The 21909-nt window shown below is 44.7% G+C and overlaps 1 protein-coding gene across 8 annotated transcripts in view; it reads left to right on the plus strand.

Annotated features, from left to right (window-relative positions):
* The window catches only part of LOC140385126 (zinc finger protein 236-like), a 177663-nt gene that overhangs the window by 56268 nt on the left and 99486 nt on the right, over window positions 1-21909 (plus strand). For all 8 annotated transcript variants that reach the window (XR_011933295.1, XM_072466956.1, XM_072466958.1 and 5 more), the window contains exons 7-12: window positions 2040-2189; window positions 5159-5335; window positions 6282-6504; window positions 11509-11781; window positions 17189-17389; window positions 21232-21385. Coding sequence is in view for 7 of the 8 variants with exons in the window: in XM_072466956.1 (XP_072323057.1) it covers window positions 2040-2189; window positions 5159-5335; window positions 6282-6504; window positions 11509-11781; window positions 17189-17389; window positions 21232-21385 (1178 nt within the window). In the remaining variant the exon portion in view is untranslated. The remainder of the gene's footprint in view (window positions 1-2039; window positions 2190-5158; window positions 5336-6281; window positions 6505-11508; window positions 11782-17188; window positions 17390-21231; window positions 21386-21909) is intronic.

The raw sequence follows: 21909 nt of genomic DNA on the forward strand, positions 1-21909 counted from the left end.
AAATGAAACCAGATTATCACAGTTCCATTGATCTCTGATACTTCAGTTGTAAATCCTTTTTTAATCCCTCTTGACATCCCTAATTCCTCATTTGATGCATTGGGCCCGATGTGCAAAAAAGAGTCCCATTTTTGGCATATATAGCGGGACTTTTTTTCTGGCCTAGATTGGGAAATCTCCACCAAGGCCGCACTTACCTCGCTTTCTGCACTGACGAATAGTGCCCCGATCTGCAACCCCCCATGAAATCACCACCGCAGCCTCCAGACCCCCTCATGGCCCCAATTTAACTCTTTAGGCGGTCCTCAAGCCCCCCTTCACCCCCCTCTTAAAGGCAGGGCATTCCTAGGCCTGAACCCTGGCACCTGGACAGCTTGGCCTGGCAGTGCCACCTGGTCATCCTGGCACACTATGGCAGTGCCAAGGTGTCTGTGTGGCAGCGGGAGTGCCAGGGTAGCACACCACCAGAGTCTGACCACCTGGGGGTCTGAGGGATCTCTCCACCCCCCCAACCGTGTGCCATGTGGAACAGTGCTAAATGCCGCCAGGCACGGTCTCCCAGGCACGGGCGTTCGTTCCCGGGCCTCGGGAGAATCGGGCGGCGACATATTCAAATGAGCCTACTGACTCGCTTAAATATGTTAACCTGGATCTCGCCCAGTGAGAGCTAAATCCAGATTGCGACATCTCGCGAGATCTCGTTAGATCTTGCGAGGCGTTCCGAGCGTCACAAATCTCGAGACCGGCCTGTCGCGGGATTTAACGGCCTCATCACATGGGAGTCGGGCATGACGAGGCCGTTCACTCTTGCCCTTTAGGTTCACATGTCCGCATCATTTGTGATAATTTTACCCCAGTTATTATTTGCATTCGTTAAAAGTGGAATAAAAGCATTCAAAGAAAAAAGGGTGGAGTGGGTATTTAGTTATAACCAGGTTAATTTTAATCCCAGGGTGGGACACCTTCGCCACTAGGCCTCAGTTAAATGGGAGCTAAAGTGGTGGGAAAGAGGGTACAGAGTAACTGATGGCATGGAAAAACCTGGTGACCCTGGACTTGAAGGTATATTGGGCAGGGAATAGGTTTTGGGTGGGTACGCACGAGGGAAGTAAGTGCAGGTTGAGTCGGGGGTAGGGAAGACTACAACTTTCCACTGTGGGACCTGGAGCATCGCACTACACTTCAGATGATCACTTCTGCCTACTGGACAGGGGGAGATCTGCATTAATAAAAGCAAAATACTGTGGATGCTGGAATCTGAAACTAAAACAGAAAATTGCTGGGAAAACCCAGCAGATCTGGCAGTATTTGTGGTGAGAGAAATTAGAGTTCATATTTTGAGTAGTCTAGTACAACCTAGATTTGCATGAATACTATTTTAAATGGGGCGCTTCTCCACCTGTAGTGCCCTGCAGGATAATATGGGGGGGGAGGAGAAAGGGAAGGGAAGGGAGGGTTGAATTCCAAGCTGGGTAAATAAACTGCTCGTTTTTAATTGCTCACCACCAATGGTGTTAAAATACTTTACAATAATTGAATTGGATTGTGACATTCAGCAAATGGTTTTAGAGGGAAAACAAATCTATGTTGTATTTCAAAGAGAGATTTATTGTGAAGAGAGGCCTGAAGTGCCAAGTATTAGATCTGTGATTCATAAATTATTTTGTTTTACATCTCCCATCCTTGGAGTAGTCATGAAATTACTGTAACCTTTATTAACAGGAAGCTACATAATTTTCAAACAGCATTACCAAATAAATGTTTCTGAGGGACCTTTGGAACACTTCATGCTGATGGGTAGAATGCTACCACGCAGCATCTTGGATTCCACTTTTTATTTTTCTTTGAATTGAAGATTATAATTACTGGAAATACTTTGAAGCATTGTTAGCATTTAAAATCTCATTAACGTCACTGGCCCTGATGACTAAATGACTGTAGCTCTGCTGTTCAATTTTAATGTCCGTGTTTCTGTCTTGTGGAAAATATGTTGTCTTTCATTTGACCCCTTTGTTTTGATTTTCTTGAAACAAAAACAGGTGAAGGATGGTGACCAGCCAGCATACCAGTGTGAGGAATGTAGCTGTGTATTCCGAAAATTAGGCAGCCTTAATGCACACATCAGCAGAATGCACTCCGATGGATCAGAGTCCTCGCGAGTGATCACTGATACCGCACACAGTGTACTGGTAAATTGGACTCGTATGACTCCAGATTTGTTGCTAGCCTCTGGTTAAAGAAAGATATTTATCCAAATGTATGCCAGTATTTCATGTTGCATTTTGGTCAGATTTCTAAACTGCCAAATATCCAAACATTACAGCAAGCCAGTGTGATTTGTCATGTATAAAGGTGCAACTCTTAAAATATGCTACCTGTTTTTCTGCATATGAATCTGCCTGCCACCTGTCTGCCCACTAGTTTATGATAAACAAACCTTGATGACATTTTCTATTGTGCCTTATATACATATCATTTACACAAATGGTAAAGAATGGAAACCGTAATAGATCCCTGAGCAGATCCACAATCCCCCCCCACCCCCCAAATAAATTTATTTTTGGGCTCCTGGTCATCTGTATCTATATTCCTTTAATGCCTTGTACTTTAATATCTGTGTATGATCTTATCAGGTGTCTTCTGAAAATCTACAATATCGACTACATTTCTTTATACAAGTACATAAACCTCTAACATATATGTAATCCATTTTATAGAATAATTGCCCAGTTGTGCTCTGTTTCCTCACATTTGTATTGATGACTATGTTATACATTTGCCTGTTTCACAGTAAGAATTTGCCCTTATTTGAGAGCTGTCCTTGACTTAATCGATATTGAATGGTGATTACATGAGGACATTTGTTTTGTCAGTTTGAACATTCAACAACAGTACCTGTGCATCAATGCAGATTGTGGAATATTGCAATAAGTCAAGATGGACAAAAATGTTATAACTTTGACACGTTGAGGCTGGATGTAATAACATAATGCGCTTGTACCTTTTTCATGATGCATTTGAAGAAATGCAGTCATTTATAAAAAAAAAAAGTAATGTAATGCATAATGTCTTATCAGGGTCACTGATTAACAGAGACTGTGGGAAAAGCTAAATTCTGTTTCATTACTTGATATTTTGGGATCAAATTCCACAATTCTTGTTCATTCTCTAGAGTTACCTCTAAATGCTTTTTTCAGTCATAGAATCATAGAGTTTACAGTACAGAAGGAGGCCATTTGGCCCATCAAGTCTGAACAGGCCCTTGGAAAGCGCACCCTACTTAAGCCCATGCCTCCATCCTCTCCCCGTAACCCAGTAACACTGCCTAACCTTTTGGACACTTGGGGGCAATCCACCTAACCTGCACATCTTTGGCTGTGGGAGGCAACCGGAGCACCCGGAGGAAACCCACGCAGACACTGGGAGAAAGTGCAAACTCCACACACACAGTCACCCGAGACTGGAATTGAACCCGGGTCCCTGGCGCTGTGAGGCAACAGTGCTAACCACTGTGCCGTAGCATTTGCAGGATCACTGATTTTAAAAGCAACCTGAGTAAATTACTCGCTACACTCGTGTAGCAGTAACCTCTTTTTAGAGCAGGATGCTATCTTACCAATGACATCTAAGAGAGCAAAGGTTTTCAGTGCAGCGCACCAACTGGCATTCTAATTGCTGTAATGGTTTTGAAAAGAAACACAATACTTTCAAACTGGCAGCACGGTGGCGCAGTAGTTAGCACTGCTGCCTCATGGCGCCGAAGTCCCAGGTTCGATCCTGCCCTGGGTCACTGTCCGTGTGGAGTTTGTACATTCTCCCTGTGCCTGCTTGGGTCCCAAAAGATGTGCAGAGGAGGTGGATTGGCCATGCTAAATTGCCCCATAATTGGAGAAAAAATAATTGGATACTCTAAATTTTATTTAAAAATATACTTTCAAAAACACACATACAATGTTTTCAGAAATAGTGGGGACGATTCTCCGGCTGCATTGCTTCTGTTGCAAATCTTGCTATGCCCAGAATTTGTGCCGGGCGTGAATCAGTTTCCCATTCTCCTGGCCTGCTCCAGCTGGCGTGATCAGGATCTTGGCCAGAAAGGACGAGAACCTGATCACAACTAATTTGCATCCATTTTAATCTCATTGGCAAGATTAAAGTTGAATGTAGTGGCCTTCCGGTATTTCTCTCTCCTTCCTCCTCTCTCCCTCCCCCCCCACCCACACAAAAAGCGGGAAGTCAACCAGGTGCGAATCACTACTGGTCCCTAAAAGCGGTCACTGGACACCAGGGCCACCGAGTGGGGACAAGGGAGTGAGTACCCCCTCTACACCTAACTGCAGGGTACCGTGGGGGTCGTTCAGGAATGGCAGGCATCTTTGTTTTGAAGTGCTTCGTATAAAGAGCAGGTATTCTGTCTGACTGCTTTTTACCAGTTGGAGTTTCCTCTGTTCTGAAGTCTTTCCTGGGAAGACCAGGTTGTTTGAGTGCTATCCTCTGGCGGTGCCAGGTTGGCACTGCAATGGGAAAGGCCTTCCCATGGCGGCGTGTCGCACAATTGTGGGACAGGGGCTTTGCCAGGGATTGTGGGGGGGGAGGGCAGGCGGTGCTGCAGTGTTATTCTAAGATTGGGATGCCCTGATCTCTGAGGACCTTGTCATACCAGCTTCTTCAGGTCCCACGGCGCAAATCACCCCTGGCTCCAAAAAAATTTCTATCTGGAGCTCAGTGATTCACCCGGCGGGAATCACACCTCATTTCCTACCAGAATCCACACTTAGAAATTTTGGGGAGAACTCCACCCAGTATTTCAATAAATTCACACTGCTGAACACTAGAGTAGAGCTGGAATCTAAATTAGGCCTTTCCTTCAAAACTGTGGACGTTGAATATTTGCACAGTGTATTAAATTCTTCTATAATTTTGACAGAATTTAACTCTTTAAAATAACCTGCTTAGGGATCAAAGGAATCTTCAGTGATCAGCTTTTCGAGGCTAATATTTGAAGACCCCAATTGCACTGTTTTATGTGAGAAATCTGCAAATGCTTTTTTTGTTTTGGTTCTTAGTTAATCATGTGCTTCCTTGAGAAAAACAACTGTAACCTGATGAATATCACAGCCTGGTTTCATTCCCTTTTCTATTCTGATTGTGACAACAGACAGCTGGGTCGTCACCAGTAACCTCTGCAGCAGGTCAACAAGGAGCACAAGCTGTAACTGATGTTATACAGCAGCTCCTGGAGCTGTCGGAGCAGGTGACTGGAGAGGGGACGCAGTCTCAGCAGCCGGCGCAGCAAATCACCATAGAGGGCAGTATAAATCAGGACATCTTACAAGTGAGTTCTCCCCCTCCACCGCACGAACTAGAGAAATCGTGTTACGAGGCCAAACCCAGTTCTGAATGTCTGACAGGCATGCATTAAAGAGTTGGGCAACACCTGGGTTTTGTTCATATAATTTTGGAGATCTGAATTGAAAAAAAGATGAAGAAGAGCCCAAAACTGAATAATGGCTCACTGCTCGTCACTCCCATCAAATGCCGTATCATAGACTCGTACAGCACAGAGGATGCCTATTCTGATTCTTTGATAGAGTTATTCAGTAATGCCCCTTCAGGCATCACCTGTGCTGTATGAGTCCATGATATTTCATTTGATGAAGTAAAATGCACAAATGCTATTTTATTTAAACAAGGCTTTGTTGTGTCTGACACCAGATATATTTATTGTTAAAAGATTAATGCAACAGATACAAAGCAAAACTGCATGTTAGGATAAATGCCAACTGCCTTGTATGCTGTGATGATGCTTCGAGTTTAGTACCAACTTCCCATATGTCGTACTGTGTGTGAGGCACGGGATTCCTGATTTTCTTCTTGTAGTCCGCATCTAGTGATACTGGTTTAATTCTTTATAAAAATTAAACCGGTACCCAACTTAACAAAATAACTTTTTGTCAAGCACAAAGAATTTTGATAGCAGAATGACTATCTAATTCAAAACATGCACATAGAACCTTACTGAGCGGATTTAATGCAGAATGTGTAGAATTTTGCACCCTTCGAGTTTTACACCCTCTTTGATATAACTGTTGATATCAGACTCTCCGCTTGTAGTATAAAATGTTTTTTGATTGCGTTGTTGTCAAAGTTAGCTCCACCACATAGTTTCAACGAAACCTCATTAACCAAAGGTTCTTTATTACACAGCAGTTCTAATGTTTATCAGATATTAAATGTGATTTTTAAAAAATAATAATCTCTTTACAAAAATTTTATTCCAGCAAGCCTTAGAAAACAGTGGGCTAACCAGTATTCCCATTCAAGCTCATCAATCCGATTCCGGTCAACCAAGGGCTTCACTGTCCCGAAGTCAGTCCCAGGATGGACAAACCGCGCCTCTTCAACAGGCTCAGCCTTCCGCTCCGCCATCCCACCAACAGAGGATGGAAAAACTCTCCGGCAAGGAGAATTTGGATGTGGTGAAAAAAATGATGTTGTACCCTGGTAAGTCTGAAAGTGTCAGGTCCGAGAGGGTTACCCTTTTAGTCTATCATGTACCTTTATTGATGTAGGCGACTATTAGTCATGGAAACGTTTGATAAAGTAAATAAAGAACAAACTGTGTCCAGTGGCTGAAAGGAATTAAAATACTTGGCAAAAGAACTGGAGGCGGCATGAGGAAATAATGTTTTTACACAGATTGTTATGATCTGCCTTAAAAGGGCGGTGGAATCCAATTCAATAGTAACTTTCAAAAGTGAAGTGGATAAATACTTCAAGTGGAAGGGTCACTGGGAAAGGGCAGTGGGAATTATTGGGTAACTCTATTGCCCTACCTGCTACAGTAGTGAACTCGCCAACATTGAGGGCATTTAAAAGTTTATTGGATAAACATATGGATGATAATGGCATAGTGTAGGTTAGATGGCTTTTGTTTCGGTGCAACATCGTGGGCCGAAGGGCCTGTACTGCGCTGTATTGTTCTATGTTCTATGTTCTACCAAGGAATCAATACAGGCATTCCCTGAGCTGTATGAGTCTATGATAAGGCATTTGATGGAGTAAAATGCACAAGTGCTATTTTTTTTAAATAAGGCTTTGTTGTGTCTGACACCAGATATCATGTGTATTGTTAAAAGATTAATACAGCAGACACATAGCAAAATTGCATGTTAAGACAAATGCCAACTGCCTATATGCTGCGATGATGCTTAGAGTTTAGTACCAACTTCACCGGGTTGTACTATCCTCGTGTGAGGTACATGATCCCCGATTTCCATCTTGCAGTCCATCTCTAGTGGTACAGGTTTAATTCTTTATAAAAATTAAACCAGTACCCAGCTTAACAAAATAACTTTTTGTCAAGAAGTGAGATAAGGGCTAAATGTAAACAATTTTCTAAAAGACAAGCAATGTGATTTTAAACTTCTTTGAGGACTATCATCCCAAATTGATGATGGGAACTGCACACAATGTACTGTGTGCATAATCTTCCAAAAGGCCCTTGAGAAAGAATCACTTGGCTGACTCCATTTTGGACCATGTTCATATGGACATGAACATGGACAGGTAAATGACCAAAATGCAATTTAAAGAGCAGCTCGCTTGTAATGGGGTAGAATGCAGTCTTAAATTTTGTGTATAATGCCAAACTAGGGACCACAGTCATTGTGCATTAACAGCTAAGACCTCAGCAGTAAAACTTGAAGTTATGCTTGAGCATAATGGCACGCCATATTGGAAAATAAAACCAATATAACTAGTAACTTGTTTAGTATTTTAAAATAATTTGCAATTATTGGAAATTGGGCTTTTAACAAGTAGTGGACTAGATGCTTTGATTAAAAATGTTTTGTTTTCATAAAAATAAATTCAGCTCTCTTATTGAAACTGCACCATGTTATCACTAAAATGTCTATATCGCTATTATTTATATGTAGCAAAATGTTTGTTGGCAAATTCCCTGAGGTCCTTGCGCCATTCTCAACCAAACTTGATGGGATGACATGTTGGACCTAGGGACATGTCGTAGGGGAGTTGACATCTAACCACTCCCACTTGGAGTGGTGATGGGAGGGGGTGCTTGATCTCCTAGCAGAGGATTGCACGGCCTTCTCGACGCTGTATTCCCATTGACTCTGTCACTCAGATGTGCTTTGACTGATGTTAACTATGTATTCCAAGAAAGAAATTTACATCAGAAATCCCTGACTAAGACCATAAGACATAGGAGCAGAATTAGACTACTTGGCCCATCGAGTCTGCTCCGCCATTCAATCATTGGATTGGATTTGTTTATTGTCACGTGTACCGAGGTACAATGAAAAGTATTTTTTTGCGAGCAGCTCAACAGATCATTAAGTACATGGGAAGAAAAGGGAATAAAAGAAAATACATAATAGGGCAACACAACATATACAATGTAACCACATAAGCACTGGCATCGGATGAAGCATACAGGATGTAGTGTTAAAGAGGCCAGTTCATAAGAGGGTCATTTAGGAGTCTGGTAACAGCGGGGAAAAAGCTGTTTTTGAATCTGTTCATGCGTGTTCTCAGACTTCTGTATCTCCTGCCCGATGGAAGAAGTTGGAAGATTGAGTAAGCCGGGTGGGAGGGGTCTTTGATTATGTTGCCCGCTTTCCCCAGGCAACGGGAGGTGTAAATGGTGTCAATGGATGGGAGGCAGGTTCATGTGATGGACTGGGCTGTGTTCACGACTCTCTGAAGTTTTGTGCGGTCTTGGGCCGAGCAGTTGCCATACCAGGTTGTGATGCAGCCAGATAGGATGCTTTCTATGGTGGATAGGATGCTTACTTTGTTTTCATGGCTGATATTTTCTCATCCCCATTCTCCTGCCTTTTCCCCATAACCCCTTATCCCCTTATTAATCAAGACTTTCTTTCATATTTAATTTCTTTTTCTCATCACTTACATGAATTACGTTCTGAGACACTGCATGTTATTACTTGGCAAAGGAAAGCAACAGAGCCAGGGAAGATGAAGTGCTGAGAGTTAAAAAGGCAAAGGTTTGACAAAAAAATGACAGGCAGCAATGAGAACCAGGGAATTAGAGCTATGGCAGCACGATGGCACTGCTGCCTCAGAGTGCCAGCGACCCAGGTTCAATTCCGGCCTTGGGTGACTGTGTGGAGTTTGCACTTTCTTCCCGTATCTGCGTGGGTTCCCTCTGGGTCCTCCAGTTTCCTCCCACAGTCCAAAGATGTGCAGGTTAGGTGGATTGGCCATGCTAAATTGCCCCTTGGTGTCCAAACGTTTAGGTGGGGTTGCAGGGATAGGGTGGGGGAATGGGCTCGGGTGGGATGCTCTTTCGGAGGGTCAGTGTGGACCCGATGGGCCAAATGGTCTCCTTCTGCACTGTCAGTGTTCTATGATTCTAAGATGAAGAGGCTAGAACAGGAAGACGAGATGTTGACAGCAACAGAATGCAAGAACCACCAGTGCTGCAAATTAGAGCAAAACTTGGAAGCTTTGACCTATGACCCTTATACATTGTGTCAGACCCAGATTATGATAATGACAGTAGATCAAGGCGTGTGAATATTGTGATGCAGAAAAGTGGAAAAAAGAACCATCTTAATGTGTTGCTCAAATGGTAAGGACGATTGGCACCCTGAAGTAAGCCACCTGGTTCACTGCATGTTCTTCTTACGGGATCAACAACAAAATCAAAACACTTCTTGGAAAACATTGGAAAATATAGCAGCCGGGTAGGTCGCCAAGGAGAATCTTTATTTTGGCTGAAGCAGGAATAAATTCTAATGTAGTCTATCATGAAATATTTAGTATTTCAACAAACACTGAAAATACAGACGGTGACACAGAAAATGTAGAGAATAACACCACAGCTGTTGTCTTTGGATGATGAAAAATTCGAGTATAAAGAAATATTAAGGAAAAAATAGATCTAGGTGTGAATTTCGATCATGAGGATTTTGAGAGTGACGCTGCGGACGTCGAGAATGATTAATAGAAATCATATAGGAAAAATTGTAAATCTAACCGGAGTCAAGTAAAGTAAAGAAAATGAATGTAAATTATTTGTGAAAATTACTATTTTTTTGGAATGTTTTTTGAGGGTAGTAATTTTGTGTGAATTTGGATAGTTGTGTTTTGTATTGTGGGATTAAATCATTAATTAAAATAATTCTGTGAAAGGAAGTAATTAAGTGAATTTTTGAAAGAAAGCTGCTGGATTTAAGAAATACATGAAAGAAATTACTTCTTAGAAACTGAGTGTGGTCTGATTTTCAGCTTCGATACCTGGCTCATTTAGTCCATATACCTGGAGGGTGAATATCTCGGCTTATTACTTCATAGAAGCTTTCTTTTATCTTGATCACGATTTTAACCATGGTCCCTTTATTTCCCAGGTATAGGTTGGGTAACCTAGCTTGTATAAGGGAGTTTTTTGGAATTTTTCACAGGAGATTTTTCATTTGCTAACATGCAAATGTGAGAGTGGACACTTGAGTAAAACAAAATAAGTTCACTTCCTGGTTGGGTATCGATTAGTTCTACTCTGTCTTATCCACTCAACTCAGTTCCAGACACTCTTCCATTTGCTGCTCTGGAAGTGACATTTTCCTCATTTCTCTCACTAGCCCCTTTCTGGCTTTTCTCTGTGAGACAGATAATTAGAGCTGTGTTATTAGAATTTAGGGCAGGAGGCTTATTACGATTGCCAAAATTCATTTTTGTAGCCCTGCTTGGACTGTACCTGGACTAAGGTGCACGATTCCGATCACCAGGACATGGGGATCCAATCCCAAAAGACCGTGGAAGGGAACAAAAAGACTGGTCCACGGCAGTGGAGGGTTGAGCGGTATCCCGACTCTTCCGTCTCTTTCTGTGTCCCACTGCTTTTCTTATACCCCCACACTAATTGTCCAGAAGGATGGGTGGCTCGCCGTCACTGTCTTGAGGGCAGTTAGAGTGGCCAATAAATGTTGACTGTGCCGACATCACCAGTGAAATGTCATTTTTTTAAAAATCAATGAGCAGCAACTGTGGAACACAGTTGTCGTGTCTGTGGGAGCTGAGGGCGTAGTCTTTTTGTGCCATTGTACTTCACTCGATTGTGCATATATATTTGGATTGAAAAAGTGGAATGCTGTTTCAAGTTGGAAGATCAGAGTTATTGATGATCTGGGTACCATGCCATGAAGAAAGTGATTAGATTTGTACGATTTCTATTTGGTTATGGTGCATAGCCCAGGAAGTCAAAGTTGAAAACAAAGGCGAGATGAATAGTGAGAATGGAGCAGTGTGAAAGTGACAAAGGGAAGAATGGTTGAAATAATTTGTTCTGCAGTTTTGAGGTCCTGATGAATAGGAGATGGTGCAATGGTTCTTCATTTCAACACAAAACGCATCTTGGGGGATATAGAGATTTAGCTTCATCAGCTCCACCTATTTATTCGGACATTGTGAACATGTCTTTGTTTATTTTAATTAACCAATGTTTTGATTATTTTATATTCTTAGGGTCAGTCCGTCGAGTGAATGGAATTAGATGGCACATGTGTACATATTGCACAAAAGAATTCAAAAAGCCTAGTGATCTAGTGCGACACATTCGTATTCACACTCATGAGAAACCATACAAGTGCACTCAGTGTTTCCGGGCATTTGCTGTGAAAAGTACCCTCACTGCCCACATGAAGACGCATACCGGCATCAAGGAGTTCAGATGCCCCATGTGTGCAAAGATGTTTTCTACTCAAGGGAGTTTAAAGGTTCATCTTCGGCTGCATACAGGTACCTTTGAAAAGATTCCTGTATCAATTTGAAATGTTGTCAGGAATAATCCAGGGATATTCTGAAAGAGAGCTTTGAATAAGTCAAATAGAAGTGGATGCTTTTAAGCAGCGTGGAAAAAAAACACACCCTATCTATAGTATGTTCCTTGCTTTAAGAAAATGTTTGTGTTGATTTGGAAGAGTGATCATTAATGTTCATTGTGGATCTAGCCGGGGGGGGGGGGGGGGGGGGGGGGGGTGGTTATAGCGTTGCTGCTGCATTGGCCAAAAGGCAGACGTGGTTATGCTCCAGGAGACACATTTGAAGGTGGCAGATCAGGTTAGGCTGAGAAAGGGATGGGTAGGACAGGTATTCCATTCAGGGCTGGATGCGAAGAACAGAGGGGTTGCAATACTGGTGGGGAAGCGGGTGTCGTTTGAGGCAATGAATATTGTAGTGGATAATAGAGGTCGATATGTGATTGTGAGCGGTAGGTTGCAGGGGGTGCGGGTGGTACTGGTAAACGTACATGCCCCGAACTGGGATGATGCCAGATTTCTGAAATGCATGCTGGGTCGGATTCCGGACCTGGAGGTAGAGACCCAGCACTGGATTGCTCTAGGTCCAGGACGGGTAAGAGGCCGGCTACGGCCAAAGTGCTTAGGGGGTTTATGGACCAGATGGAGGTTTGTCAGGCCCCAGGCCAGGGAATTTTCATTCTTTTCCCACGTCCATAGAGCCTACTCCCGGATAGATTTTTAAATTTTGAGTAGGGCGCTAATCCCGAAAGTGGAGGGAACGGAGTATTCGGCCATAGCCATCTCACACCACGCCCCGCACTAGGTGGAGCTGGAGTTGGGGGAGGAGAGGGACCAGCGCCTGCTGTGGCGCCTTGATATGGGATTGTTGGCGGGTGCGGGGGTGCATTGAAAGATATTTGGAGGCCAATGACAACGGGGAGGTGCAGGTGGGGGTAGTCTGGGAGGCGCTGAAGGTGGTGGTCAGGGGAGAGTTCATCTCCATCAGGGCCCATAGGGAGAAGAGAGAGCAGGGAGAGGTTGGTGGGGGAGATCTTAAGGGTGGACAGGAGATACAGAGAGTCCCCCGAGGAGGGACTACTCAGGGAGCGACGGAACCTCCAGACGGAGTTCGACCTGTTGACCACAGGGAAAGCAGAGGCACAGTGGAGGAAAGCACAGGGGGCGACGTATGAGTAAGGGGAGAAGGCGAGTCGGATGCTGGCACACCAGCTTCGTAAGAGGGAGGCAGCGAGGGAGATAGGTGGAGTTAAGTATAGCGGGGGGAATATGTTGCGGAGTGCGGTGAGAGTAAATGAGGTATTTAGGGACTTCTATGGGGATTTGTACATATCTGAGCCCCCAGCGGGGGAAGAGGGGATGCGACAATTTCTGGATCAGCTGAGGTTCCCGAGGGTGGAGGAGCAGGAGGTGGCTGGTTTGGGGGCCCCAATTGGGCTGGAGGAGCTGGTTAACGGATTGGGGAGCATGCAGGCGGGGAAGGCCCTGGGGGCCAAAAGGGGTCCTGGTCGAGTTTTACAGGAAATATGCGGACCTGCTAGGCCCGTTGCTAGTGAGGACTTCCTTGCACCCGACTTAATGTCCGGGGCGCTGATCTCTCTGATCCTGAAGCGGGACAAGGACCCACTGCAATGTGGGTCGTATAGGCCGATTTCGCTCCTCAATGTGGATGCTAAGTTGCTGGCAAAAGTGCTGGCTACGAGAATTGAGGACTGTGTCCCGGGGGTGATTCATGAGGACCAGACGGGATTTGTAAAGGGCAGGCAGCTAAACACTAATGTGCGGAGGCTCCTCAATGTGATTATGATGCCCTCGGTGGAGGGAGAAGCGGAGGTAGTGGCAGCTATGGACGCAGAGAAGGCCTTCGACCGGGTGGAGTGGGAGTATCTTTGGGAAGTGTTGCAGAGTTTTGGGTTCGGGGAGGGGTTCATCAGCTGGGTCAGATTGCTATATAGAGCCCCGGTGACGAGTGTGGCTACGAATCGGCGGAGGTCGGAGTACTTTCGGCTGTACCAAGGGACGAGGCAGGGGTGCCCCCTGTCCCCATTGCTGTTTGCATTGGCAATTGAGCCTCTGGACATGGCACTAAGGGAGTCCAGGAAATGGAGGGGACTGGTCCGAGGGGGAGAGGAACATCGGGTGTCGCTGTATGCGGACGACCTGTTGCTGTATGTGGCAGACCCAGTGGAGGAGATGGCGGAGGTCATGTGGATTCTAAGGGAGTTTGGGGACTTCTCGGGGTATAAGCTTAATGTAGGGAAAAGTGAGCTATTTGTGATGCATCCAGGGGACCAGGGAAGGGGGATAGACGACCTGCCATTGAAGAGGGCGGAAAGGAGCTTTCGGTTCTTGGGGATCCAGGTGGCTGGGAGTTGGGGGGCCCTGCACAAACTCAATTTGACGCGGTTGGTGGTGCAGATGGAGGAGGATTTCAAAAGATGGGATGTGCTGCCACTCTCGCTAGCGGGCAGGGTGCAGTCGGTTAAAATGATGGTCCTCCCGAAGTTTCTCTGTGTTCCAGTGCCTTCCCATTATGATTCCCAAGGCCTTTTTCAAATGGGTAGGTCGGAGTATCATGGGTTTTGTGTGGGCAAATAAGACCCCAAGAGTAAAGAGGGTGTTTCTGGAGCGTAGTAGGGACAGGGAGGGCTGGCTCTGCCGAATTTGTGCGGCTATTATTGGGCAGCCAATGTGGCGATGATCCGTAAGTGGGTAATGGAGGGAGAGGGGGCGGCAGGAGATTGGAGAGATGGCGTCCTGTGTGGGCACGAGCCTGAGGGCGCTGGCGACGGCACCACTGCTGCTCTCGCTGACCAGGTACACCACGAGTCCGGTGGTGGCGGCGACGACGTTGAAGATCTGGGGGCAGTGGAGACGACACAAGGGCGAGGTGGGAGCCTCGGTTTGGTCCCCGATTTGGGAGGACCATCAGTTCGTCCTGGGAAGGATGGATGGGGGATTTCGGAGCTGGCATCGGGCAGGGATCAGAAGAATGGGGGACCTGTTTATAGATGGGACGTTTGCGAGCCTGGGGGCGCTGGAGGAGAAGTTTGGGTTACCCCTGGGAAATGCTTTCAGGTATATGCAAGTGAGGGCGTTTGTGAGGCGGCAGGTGAGGGAATTCCCGCTGCTCCCGGCACAGGGGACTCAGGACAGGGTGATTTCGGGTGTATGGGCTGGAGAAGGCAGGGGTTTGGTGATCTACCAGGAGCTGAAAGAAGAGGAGGAGGCCTTGGTAGAGGAGTTTAAAGGGCAAGTGGGAGGAGGAGCTTGGGCAGGAGATAGGTGAGGGTCTGTGGGCTGATGCCCTGAGTAGGGTTAATTCTTCCTCCTCTTGCGCCAGGCTCAGCCTAATACAATTCAAGGTTATTCACAGAGCGCATATGACAGGGGCGAAGTTGAGTAGGTTCTTTGGGGTGGAGGATAGTTGTGGGAGGTGCTCGGGAAGCCCGGCGAATCACGTCCACATGTTCTGGTCGTGCCCGGCATTGGATGGGTTTTGGAGAGGTTTCGCGAGGACTATGTCCAAGGTGGTGAAAGTCCAGGTCAAGCCGAGTTGAGGGTTGGCACTATTCGGGGTAACGGATGATCCGGGAGTGCAGGAGGCGAAAGAGGCCGGTATCCTGGCCTTTGCGTCCCTGGTCGCCCGGCGGAGGATCTTGCTATTATGGAAGGACGCGAAGCCCCCCAGTGTGGAAGCCTGGATAAATGACATGGCAGGGTTCATTAAGCTGGAGAGGATAAAGTTTGCCGTACGATGGTCTGTGCAGGGGTTCTTCAGGCGGTGGCAACCGTTCCTATCTCGCGGAGCGTTAGGAGGAGGCCAGCAGCAGCAGCAACCCAAGGGGGGGTCTCTTTCGGGGGTGGGGGGGGAGGAGAATTCGGGTGGGTGGATGAGCTTCCCTACGGGTACCTTTGAATGTCATATGGGGAAACCCAATATAAAAGTTCTGTATAATTTTTGACTGTTGTGTTTGCATGTCTTTCTTTTTGTTATTGGGGAGGGGATTTGTTAAAAATTTTGTTGGAAAATTTGAATAAATACATTTTTAAAAATAAATAAATAAATAATGTTCATTGTATTTTTATCCATTATGCAATATATAGATGCAATGGAGTTATCAATTCTGGAATATCAGAATAGTTGAATGAAGTGGTATGCTATATAAGGAAAAAGACTTGCATTTATAACGTCTTTTATGACTCCAGGGCATCGCAAAGCGCCTTACGCTGAACAAAAGTGTTTTCGTGAAGTGTAGTCACTTTTGTCACGTAGGAAACATGGTGACCAATTTGTGCACAAGGTCCCAATCTTTTTGTGATGCTATTTAAAGTATAAATATCAGCAACACTTTCAGAATAGTGCCATGGAATCTTTATATTCACCTGAGAGCAGAGATGGGGCCTCGGTTTAACATCTCATCCCAAAGACAGCAGCTGCAACAGTGCAGCATTCCCTCACTGTGTGTGTCAGCCTTGTGCTGAGATCCCAGAGTGGGGGCTTGAACTCACAACCCTCTGACTTAGAGGCGTGAGTGTTACCCATTGAGCCACAGCTGACCTCTCACTGATGAAGGTTTGGAGGAAAAGCTGCCACCTTCTTATCCACTAAGGTCCAGAAACATACTCTATCCTCCAAGAATAAAATGGAAAACTCACTTAGATATCACAATGGTTATGATTTTAATCAAATTTTTTTTCTTGGGAGTGCCCTTTCACGGCGCATTCAATACTTTGGAAGCTCCTCGTGTTTACCCTTGAAAGGCTAAAATTAGCATAAAATAAAATTTTAGGAAGTGCATGAAATTGCTGCTGGGGGAGTTTTAATTAGGTTTGGGAGGTGGGGTAGTGGCAATCGGGACTGTTTAATGAAGATCAGGAGAAGCTCTCCTGCACCTCACGGTTCCACGGTCAAGTAAGCTATTTACCTTTGATTTCTGCTGTTCTGCAAATTTGGCTTCTTTGATGTATATCTTTATTGAAACAAGGCTGCAGCAGGAACTTTAAGCTGGCATTAGGCTCCTTATTTGCATATATGTGGTGCTGGCTAACACCTGCTTCAGACGTACCTATTGCTCCTGTCCATAATAGCAGGCAGCCCTCTTCACTGTTGGGATACATTTCTGATTCCTGTGCAGCATTTTGAGGCTCGAGATGTCCAGTTGGTCTCTTAAATCAGAGTTCACATAACCTGCCACTGGGGAAAACCAAAAAAAACTATGTTTAAAATGGGTCAGATGTGTTTGTGAGCATCTGCACAGTTCTAGGGTTATTGGTATGAAATCCAAAACTAGAAAAAAGAATACCATCTCATTTAATCACCCAGGAATATTTTCTTCTTCTCCAATTCGATTCATTGGTTTTCTCTCTCCTATTTTCATTATAAGGAGCCAGACCTTTTGACTGTCCACACTGTGACAAAAAGTTCCGCACCTCAGGGCACCGTAAAAGTCACATCGCTTCCCACTTCAAAAACTTACAGCTTAAGAAACGCTTTCCACGCAAACCAGCCAAGACGCGGATTTTAAAAAGCAGCATCACGTTAACTGACATACCTCTCCAGGAGCCTATCCTCATCACTGATTCAGGTGAGGGTTTGAATGATGCAGGAATTAATGGGATGAGACACATATGATTGAAATGAATCTGTGCAGAAAACAAAACAACAGATCCATATTTAAAATGTCAAGGCAATGAACAATTTGAAGGATTTAATTGATGTACACTGAATTTTCCATTTTGTTCAGGGTACATGTGCGCATTTTTATCACATTACTTTTCGGAAAAAGAACTTTGTTTTAACCCTTAGGAAGATATTGTAGTGCTCAATGTGTGCCGGAGGGCATATCAGAAGCAACACAGGGCATACCTAAAAATGAGATATTACCCTGGCGATGCTACAATACAGGACTACTTGCTTGCCAAGCAACAAATGATAGACAGAGCTAAGCAATTCCAGAACCAACGGAACAGTCCAGCCACATCCAATCATGAATGGGGGTGAACAATTAAACAACTCACTGGAGGCGGCTCCACAAATATCCCCATCCTCAATGATGGTGGAGCCAAGCACATCTGTGCAAAAGACGAGGCTGAAGTATTTGCAACAATCTTCAGCCAGAAGTGCTGAGTGGATGATCCACCTTGGACTCCTCCGGAGGTTCCCAGCATCACAGGTGACAGTCTTCAGCCAATTTGATTAATTCCGCGTGATATCAAAAAATGGCTGAAGGCACTGGATACTGCAAAGGCTATGAACCCAACAATATCCTGGCAATAGTACTGAAGACTAATGCTCCAGAACATGCCACACCCCTAGTCATGCTGTTCCAGTGCAACTACAACACTGGCATCTACCTGGCAATGTGAAAAATTACCCAGGCATGTTCTGTCTACAAAAGCAGGATAAATCCAACCCGACCAATTACCACCCCATTAGTTAACGCTCGATCGTCAGCAAAGTGATGAAAGGAGTCACCAAAAGCACTATCAAGCAGCATTTGCTGAGCAATAATCTGCTCACTGACGCTCAGTTTGGGCTCCACCAGGGTCACTCAGCTCATGATCTCATTACAGCCTTCGTTCAAACATATACAAAATAGCTGAATTTGAGAGGTGAGGTGAGAGTGACTGCCCTTGACATCAAGGCAGCATTTGACTGAGTGTAGCATCAAGGAGCCCTAGCTAAACTGGAGCCAATAGGAATCAAGGGAAAGCTCTTTGCTGATTGGAGTCATATCTAGTACAAAAGAAGATGGTTGTAGTTGTTTGAGGTCAGTCATCTCAGTTTCAGGATATCACCGCAGGAGTTCCTCATGGTAGTGTCCTAGGCCCAACCATCTCTGAAATGAAATGAAAATCGCTTATTGTCATAAGTAGGCTTCAAATGAAGTTACTGTGAAAAGGCCCTTGTCGCCACATTCCGGCGCCTGTTCGGGGAGGCTGGTACAGGAATTGAACCGTGCTGCTGGCCTGCCTTGGTCTGCTTTCAAAGCTAGCGATTTAGCCCTGTGCTGCTGCTTCATCAATGACCTTCCTTCCATCATAAGGTCAGAAGTGGGGATGATCACTCATGATTGCACAATGTTCAGCACCATACACTACCCCTCGTTTACTGAAACAGTCTGTGCCCAAATGTAGCAAGACCTGGACAATATCCAAATTTAGGTTGACAAGTGGCAATTAACATTTGCACCACACAAGTGCAGGCCATGACCATCCCCAACAAGAGAGAATCTAATCATCGACCCTTGACATTCAATGGCATTACCATCGCTGAATCCTCCCATATCGACATCCTGGGGGTTACCATTAACCAGAAACTGGACTCAACTAGCCATATAAATACTGTGGCTACAAGAACAGGTCAGAGGCTAGTGATCCTGTGGCGAGTAGCTCACATCCTGACTTCCTGAGCCTGTCCACCATCTGCAAGGCACAAGTGAGGAGTGTGATGGAGCACTCTCCACTTGCCTGGATGAGCGCAGCTCCAACAACACAAGAAGCTCGACACCATCCAGGACAAAGCAGCCCACTTGATTGATACCCCTTCCACAAACATTCTCTCCCTCCACCGCTGGTGCACAGTAGCAGCCGTGTGTACCATCTACAAGGTGCACTGCAGGAATTCACCAAGGCTCCTTGGGAAGCACCTTCCAAAGCCACAACCTCTACCACCTAGAAGGACAGGGGCATCAGATACATGGAAACACCACCACCTGCAGCCACACATCATCATGACTTGGAAATACATCACCGTTCCTTCACTGTGGCTGTGTCAAAACCCTGGAACTCCCTCCCTTCTGGCACGGTTGGTGTACCTAAATCACATGGACTGCAGCGGTTCAAGAAGGCAGCTCACCATCACCTTATCAAGGGGCAATTGAGGATGGGCGACAAATGCCCAGCCAGTGATATCCCCATCCCATAAATTAATTTTAAAAAAGCTCACTAGGTAAGGTATATGATTATATCTTCGGATTAATCCACCAATATTTTAAAATACAAGTTTAGATTTTTATATGTAACTTTTGTTAAGTTCTTTTTAAAATATGTAGATCTACCTTGTGGAAAAAGAAAGAAAATAGCTCTTGTTTTGCTTCGCTTTCCCCAGTGCTGATTAAGAAAAAAAACATAGATGCACCTTTGCTATTTTCAGATGTCAGTGGACCTGCTGTGTGTATTTCTGACATTTTTGGACTTCAATTTCAATTTTAGCAAAACGCTGAATGTCAGTTGCCAACATCAAACTTAAAGCCAACACCAAACTTAAAAAGTACTTAAAAGTGACATGGGCAGCACGGTGGCACAAGTGGCTAGCACTGTGGCTTCACAGCGCCAGGGTCCCAGGTTCGATTCCTCGCTGGGTCACTGTCCGTGCGGAGTCTGCACGTTCTCTCCGTGTCTGCGTGGGTTTCCTCCGGGTGCTCCGGTTTCCTCCCACAGTCCAAAGACGTGCAGGTTAGGTGGATTGACCATGCTAAATTGTCCTTAGTGTCCAAGAAAAGGTTGGGAGGGGTTATTGGGTTACAGGGATAGGGTGGAAGTGAGGGCTTAAGTGGGTCAGTGCAGACTTGATGGGCTGAATGGCCTCCTTCTGCACTGTATGTTCTATGTACTCTTGAGCTGATGCTGGGAACAGGAATATCCCACAATGGGGCACTCATTCAAGTTTGGAAGTCAGTATTTTGCATGTCTATGAAGATGCTACTGCTTATATATACTTTTATTAATAGATTTGATAAGCAGACACATTTTTATTTACAGTTTAGTTAAAAATTATACATCCAGTTAGAATTCAAATTGCCTAAGCTAAATTTCTTCTAAATAGTGGCAGGATCATTGAATATTTAAATTCTTGACTAACAAGGGAATGGGAAACAGGCAGGCAAGTGGAGTTAAGGCCACAGTCAGACCAGCTGTGATCTTACTAAATGGGGGAACAGACTCGAGGGGCCAAATGATCTCTAGCTGCTCCTAAGCCCCAAGTTCTTAGGTGGCCTCTCTTGGCATTATGCTGTTCTTGCATCCTTTTTTTTTTTTGTCCTGTTTTTCCTGTATCCAATCCGATTGTTGACCTTTATTTAGTGCGTTGATGCAAGTAAATTATTATCTGAAGAGTGTAAACAGGTGGCAGTTTAGCTGTAACAATCGTCTGACTCATCGGATCGTAGGACTCTTGATGATCTACCCAACCAAAGTACGTTGACTAATGAATCCCACTGCTTAGCATCAGTCATATAGTGAGTTCTGTAAGTTTAAAAAATAAAATAGTTGAGAGCTTCTTAGTGGTAAGCAATGTCAATGTCTGATTCATTTCATATTAGTTTCTACTGACCTGCTTTGTTTTAAAACTGGGATAAAACTACTAGCTTTCTAAAATACTCAAAAATGAAGCTAACTGAAAGGCTTGACTTCTTTTTCAATGTAGGTCTCATCCAGCAGACACCACGGAATAGCCAGTTATACAGTCATTACCTGGCCAATGGCATCATGGCTGATGGACTAAGCGGGGATAGGCCCTACAAATGTGCATATTGCAACAAGGGTTTTAAAAAATCTAGTCATCTTAAACAGCACATCAGGTATGAATGAGAAGGTGGCTTGTTTATAGTTTGAGGTGCCTTGGAGTTAGTACTAGTAGTAGTGTGGCAAGTTGGCATATAGTTTCTGTTCCGTCCTGGAACCATGCAGTGCAGGAGGAGGCCATTTGGCCTATCCTGTCAGTGCCAGCCCTTTGAAAGAGTTATCCAATTGGTCTTACTCCCCTGCTCTTTTCCCATCTCCCTTGCAAATTACTTATTTTCAAATATACATCTAATTCCCTTTAAAAGTTACCATTGAATCTGATTCGTAAATATGCTTATTTAATGAATTTCATTTTACATTATAGCTGCATATTAATTAATAAATTACTCCCACGTTTTGCTTCTAAAATTTCAAATTGAGACAAGGGATAGGGTCTACCCAGAACCATGTGATCAGATGAAATGCTGGATGATCTCTGAAAGGAAGAGATGTTATGAAAACTTAATAATGTTCATCTGTCACCATCAAAATACAGCTCCTGTACTAAATCCAGCATTCCAAATAATTGTATGACTCCTCG

This window comes from Scyliorhinus torazame, chromosome 11, assembly GCF_047496885.1.
Source record: "Scyliorhinus torazame isolate Kashiwa2021f chromosome 11, sScyTor2.1, whole genome shotgun sequence".
Classification (NCBI taxonomy): domain Eukaryota; kingdom Metazoa; phylum Chordata; class Chondrichthyes; order Carcharhiniformes; family Scyliorhinidae; genus Scyliorhinus; species Scyliorhinus torazame.